This window comes from Oreochromis niloticus, linkage group LG3 (assembly GCF_001858045.2).
Source record: "Oreochromis niloticus isolate F11D_XX linkage group LG3, O_niloticus_UMD_NMBU, whole genome shotgun sequence".
Lineage (NCBI taxonomy): Eukaryota > Metazoa > Chordata > Actinopteri > Cichliformes > Cichlidae > Oreochromis > Oreochromis niloticus.
This window is the reverse complement of record NC_031967.2, coordinates 55,716,820-55,722,819: the sequence shown is the minus strand read 5'-3', so window position 1 is coordinate 55,722,819 and position 6,000 is coordinate 55,716,820. Positions and strand designations below refer to the sequence as shown.

Genomic DNA, 6,000 nt, shown 5'->3' with positions numbered 1-6,000 from the left:
GTCTCGATGATGTTCATCAAGTATTGCCCTGACTCGATCCTCTTGAATAGGCTCAGCATCAAAGCAGCTGAGGAGTGGACGACCACTGAGGTTCAAGAACGCATCGATAGCTTCCAGCGTGAACTCAGGGCACGCAGTCAGGGCAGTTTCCACACCTCACAGAGGCAAGAGGTTAGCCACAACTGCTCTGTTGTACCTCAAGAAGTGATGGCATCACAGCCTGTGCAGGCCAGTGTCGCCTTGCAGTCTCAGCCTACAGCACCAGTCTCAAACCTTGCTTGTCAGCTTTCGCCCACAGCAGCTTGCCTCACTCCTGTTCTAACTGATGTTTCGACAGCCTGTCTCTCTGGGACATCAGTGTCTTCTTGCCCGGTGTCTGCGCCTACTCCTCAGTTCCAGCAGTCTCCAACATGTCCTGTGACCACTCAGTCTATTCAGCAGTCAGTTGGTTGCGAGCTTGGTTCGACTACCACCCAAGCTTTTGATGTGACTGGCATGCGCGCTCTGATCAGCCTCTTGGATCGCGTGATGGCATGTCAGAATGTGCAGTCTGCAGCCCCGGCATCTGCAACTTTGCAGCATTTTAACCGCGTGCCCTCCCTTAAGAAGGGTTGTCAGGTCTGTGGCAACACTGGTCATTCCACTCACATGCACTGCAGGAGAGAGAATCTCTGTCTTGCATGCTTTGCTCCTGGTCATTGGAGAAAGGACTGTCACAGTCGTCATGAGGGACGGGAGGCCGGAGCTGCCGCGAGGCAGAGTTGGCCTTCGGAAAACTGAATCACCCACACTTGGAGAGGGGCAGTGTGGGGGATGAACCTAATACCCTCAATCCTGATGAATCGGATCTTGAACTTCTTTATGTCAACACCTGTTCAACAATGCCAGAGGGATACCGTGTCGTGGTTCAGGGACCAGCAGTAGTGCCTACATTCAGTGAATTGTTCTACACCCAAGTTGCAGTGAATGACAAGGTTAACTTGAGGGGCATGATGGATTCCGGGTCCATGGCTTGCACTATGAGTGAGGAGGCCGAGAAGTTGCTTAGAGAAGCTGGAGCTCTTGTGAGTGAACCACAGTCAGCAGAACGTATTGTGCTGGTTGGCTGTGGTGGGAAGCAGACCCACCCGAAATGTGTTTATGACTTGGCACTTACTGTCCACGGTGTGAAGTGCATGGTGCCAGTCTTGGTGGTGTCGGGCCAGCGCGATGAGCTCATCATTGGCTCCAATGTCCTCAAGTACCTGATGCGAGTTATGAAACATTCTGATGACTATTGGAAGCTTGTGTCTGTGGGGAGCAAGCACTCGCTCCTTGACTATGAGCACTTCTTGGACATGATGTCGTGCACCACCAGATGGAGGGGTGAGGAGGTTCCTGACAAAATTGGCACTGTGAAACTGCCTCGTGCTGTGACACTACTCCCACAGTGTGAGCATCTGGTATGGGGCAGGCTGCCCAGCAATGTGCCAGTCTCTCCAGGCAGCACGATCATTGTGGAACCTTGCACCTCTGGGTCTGGGCCGAGAGACGTTCTCGTTGGCCGGGTGATCACATCCATGTGGGGTGATCGGTGGGTGCCGTTGAAGATGACCAATCTCTCCGCAAAACCAGTGACCTTGAAACGCAACTCGAGGGTTGCTGTTGTTTCATCTTGCCTTGCGGTGGAGGACCTTGATTTCCCGCAGGACTCCTGCAAGGTGGCGAGTATGGCCCAGGCACAAGTCAGTGGGCCAGCCGCTACCGAGGCTGACTTGAATGACAGGTTGTGTTCCCTCGGTTTGGGTGATCTTGACATTGACTCATGCCATGCCAGCTTACATTCAAAGAGAGAGCTTGTTGAGCTAGTTGAGCAGTATGAGGACATCTTCTCTAGACACCCGCTTGACTGTGGCGAAGCTAAACGCTTTGTACATCGGATCCACCTGACTGATGAACGCCCATTCCGCATGCCTTACAGAAGAGTGCCTCCTGCTCATTACCAACAACTAAGGCAGGTACTCACTGACATGGAGGAGAAAGGGATTATTCGCAAATCCATCAGCGAGTATGCATCCCCCCTCGTCATGGTCTGGAAGAAGGACGGTGGATTGCGGATTTGTACGGACTTCAGGTGGTTGAATGCGCGAACTCTTAGGGATGCGCACCCACTGCCTCACCAAGCGGATTGCCTTGCCGTGCTTGGGGGCAATGCCTTCTTCAGCACGATGGATTTAACTTCCGGGTTTTACAACATTCCAATGTGTGAGGAGGATAAGAAGTACACCGCTTTCACAACGCCTGTTGGCCTGTACGAATACAACCGGATGCCACAAGGGCTCTGCAATAGCCCGGCTTCATTTATGCGCATGATGCTGAACATCTTTGGTGACCTCAACTTCACCAGTCTGCTCTGCTACTTGGATGACCTCCTGGTCTTTGCTCCCACTGAAGAGGAAGCCCTGTGCCGGCTCCGAGCTGTTTTTCAGAGGTTGAGAGACAACAATCTCAAGCTGAGTCCAAAGAAGTGTCATCTGCTGCAGAAGTCAGTCAAGTTTCTTGGTCATGTCATCGACCAGACCGGAGTCGCTGTGGACCCAGCTAAGGTGGAAGTGATTTCTAAGATGCCAAAGGAAGCTCTGATGGAGAAGGATGGTTGCACTCCTTCTGTGAAAAGGATTAAGTCCTTTTTAGGAATGGTCTTTTTCTATCAGTGCTTCATTCCTGGTTGCTCAGCCATTGCCAAGCCTCTGTTTGCTCTGACGGCTGGCCAGAAGAGGAAGGGACGGTCTAGTCAGGCTGGGAGGGGTGCTGGCATGTTCAGGAGGTTGACTGCTGCAGATTGGAGCCCTGCGTGCGACAAGGCCTTTCATAAACTGAAGGATGACCTCCTTAACTGTGCCGTGTTGGCTCATCCTGACTTTTCACGACCGTTCATTTTGTCTGTGGATGCTTCTCTGGATGGACTGGGAGCGGTTTTATCACAATTGCCTATCGACGGGGATAAGGCACGCCCTATTGCTTTCGCGAGCAAAGCGTTAAGCAGGTCGCAGCAGAGATACCCAGCCCATCGCCTGGAGTTCATGGCCCTGAAGTGGAGCATCTCTGAAAAGTTCAGCCACTGGTTGAAGGGGCACGAGTTCACAGTATGGACTGACAACAACCCGCTCGTTCATATATTGACCAAGCCCAAGCTGGACGCTTATGCACAAAGGTGGGTGGCCAAGCTGTCATCCTACAACTTTGATTTGAGGTACATCCCAGGTCGAAAGAATGTTGTAGCAGATGCACTCAGTCGTGACCCCTTCACCTATTCTATTGGTGGGCGCTTACTTCAGGAGCCCTATGAGCACTTGGTGCGGAATGCAGAAGGTGCGGCGGCTCATGAGGTGCAGGACGCTTTCAGGTTTGGTGTCCAAAATCTTCAGGTCGCCCAACAACCTGCTCCAGCTCTGACCTCGGAAGATTCCTACAGCTTGTCGGAAGTCAAGGCTACCTTGGTTCACCATGATTACTGGGAAACCGCTGCGGAGAATAGAGCTGTCTCCCTTCTCCACCTTGTTCAGCAGTTGCAACCAGTTGGCAATGATGTACTGCCATCACTTACCTTGCATGAGCTGGAGGACCACCAACTTCAAGATCCTGTCATCTCCGCTGTCCTGCCACTCATAGCCCGCAGGAGGCGCCCTTCCAGGCGTGAGAGACATGATATGGATTCCAGGGCACTGGCCTTATTGAAGCACTGGGAGAGGTTCAAGATCCGGGATGGCATTCTCTACAGGGAGACGAGAGACCCTGTGAGCAAAACGAAGAGACTCCAGTTGGTGTTGCCAGCGAATTTACGGGCGCAGGCCTTGAAAGGTGTCCACGATTTGGCAGGGCACCAGGGACAAGTTCGGACCCTCCACCTAGCAAGGCAACGCTTTTTCTGGCCCAATATGGAGAGGGATGTGAAGGAGCATGTTCGGTGCTGTGGAAGGTGCATACTTGCCAAGACTCCAGAGCCTGCAGCACGAGCCCCATTAGAGAGCATTAAGACCTCTGCTCCCATGGAGCTCGTCTGCATTGACTTTTGGTCAGCAGAGGACAAAAAGAAGCGCTCTGTTGATGTGCTTGTGGCGACTGACCACTTCACGAAGATGGCCTTTGCTTTCCCGTGCAAGAATCAGACTGCCAAGCAGGTTGCCAGAAAGTTGTGGGACTTTGTTTTTTGTGTATATGGTTTTCCTGAGCGTATTCACTCAGACCAAGGTCCCAGCTTTGAGAGTGAATTATTTTCTGAGCTTCTGCAGATTTCGGGCGTTGCCAAGTCTCACACTACTGCTTATCACCCTATGGGAAATGGTGGCACGGAGCGGTTCAACCGCACACTTGGCAATATGCTGCGAGCTCTCCCTCTCAGAGCCAAACAGGAATGGCCGCAGCAGATTCAGACATTGACCTTTGCTTATAACGCAACTGTTCACGAGACTACTGGATATGCCCCATTCTACTTGATGTTCGGCCGTGTCCCACGACTACCGGTCGACGTTATGTTCAAGTCTGTTTTGCATGATCCCATTGTGGTGGACTTTGACAGCTACTCCAAGCTTCTTCTGTCATACTTGTCTGAGGCTGCCAAGATCGCCCGGGAGCACACCAGCAATGAGCAGGAGCATCAGGCTCGTCAGTACAATAAGAAAACCAAGGGTGTGTCTCTGAATGTTGGGGATCGCGTGCTGCTTGCCAATAAAGGCGAGCGGGGCAAGAAGAAGCTTGCAGACAAGTGGGAACCTCGGGTTTATACTGTTGTGGAGAGGCATCCCAGGACCCACATCTACAGGATCAGTGACTCTTCAGGCCAGAGTAAGGTTGTACACAGAAACCTTCTGTTGGACGTGAGTTTCCTTCCTGTTCAGGATTCATTGGGAAGTCAGTCTCTGGACGTTTTCTCCAGTGAGGGGGATCTCAGTGCTTGTGGGGATGTGGAGGACCCTGGCAGTCTAGAGACAGAGTCTACCGCAGCAAGGACTTCCTTGTGGGTCCTTTCGGATTTGAGCCATGGGGTGGATGTGGATTCTGTGGCAGGAGAGCATGCCTCACAGTCTACGGATCGTCAGCACGGTTCATGTGATGGTGCGGACGTGGACAATACCTTACCTGACTCTCAGACTTGCACGACTCACACTTCAGCAAGCCCTTCTGGTCAGGCCCAGCACTTTGCTCTTCCTACTCCAGTTGACTGTTCCGCTACCTCTGATGTGACACAGTCTGGCACAGTTTCTGCTCCAGGTGCCTGTCATGGGGACGCTGCTGTTCCGCAGACTGTTCCTGTTTCTGGCTCAGACATAAATCAGACCTCTGGTCGGCCGTATCCTGGGCAGCCGTCCGACTTGCCAAGACATGACCCTGACCGTGCCAATGTTCGAGGCAGCGTGGTTACCAGAGCAGGTCGGGTGGTAAAGTCAGTCAACAGGCTGATAGAAAACATGGTCCAGAAGCCGATTACATGGGGCCTGTTACCGCCACGGGAGGCTCGGCCTCTGCCATAGACTGTTTTTTGGTCATCCCATTGTGTATTATGAATGTGTATTTCCTTGAGGCATCATGACGCACTCACTGTGCGTGTTTAATGGGACCACGTTTGATGAGGTGTAGGCTGCACCTTTGTGTTCTGAAAGGGTTGGAGGCCTGCTCAACCTATCCAACTTCTTTTAATCCGTCTTACGGATAGTTTTTAACTGAACTATGGGATAAGATCCTTGGGTTGCCTGGTCCGGAGGTGATGGTAGTTCAGCATCGTTGTGCCTCTTGGTATTGCAGTACCATTCAGATGTGTAGTGATTTTGGTGAAATTCAGGGGGGGTGAATGTAACATATGTGTTAAATACTTGTGAATTTCACCCAAAACACCTTTTTTTTTGGATTATATATGTCATTTTGCATCTCGGTCTCCTACCTGTGTGATCTGAGTCTGTGTGCGTTCGTGTGTGTGCGCGCTGCGTAGTGACGTAGGCGCGTGCATGTGTGCCCCGGTCACAG

General features: G+C 52.0%; 1 protein-coding gene across 1 annotated transcript; it reads left to right on the top strand.

Moving 5' to 3' along the window:
• Positions 1–409: 409 nt before the first annotated feature.
• LOC112843922 (uncharacterized) lies at positions 410–5,522 on the top strand. The gene is made up of 2 exons (XM_025903279.1): positions 410–676; positions 951–5,522. The coding sequence occupies exons 1-2, from the start codon at positions 542–544 to the stop codon at positions 5,508–5,510; spliced, it is 4,695 nt and encodes a 1,564-aa protein (XP_025759064.1). The 5' UTR covers positions 410–541; the 3' UTR covers positions 5,511–5,522.
• Positions 5,523–6,000: the final 478 nt, after the last annotated feature.

Coding starts and splice junctions, on each gene's coding strand:
- LOC112843922 (XM_025903279.1), top strand. CDS start 542: ATGTGCAGTCTGCAGCCCCGGCATCTGCAACTTTGCAGCATTTTAACC. Junction 677..950: donor CAGGAGAGAGAATCTCTGTC/TTGCATGCTTTG, acceptor GAATTGTTCTAC/ACCCAAGTTGCAGTGAATGA.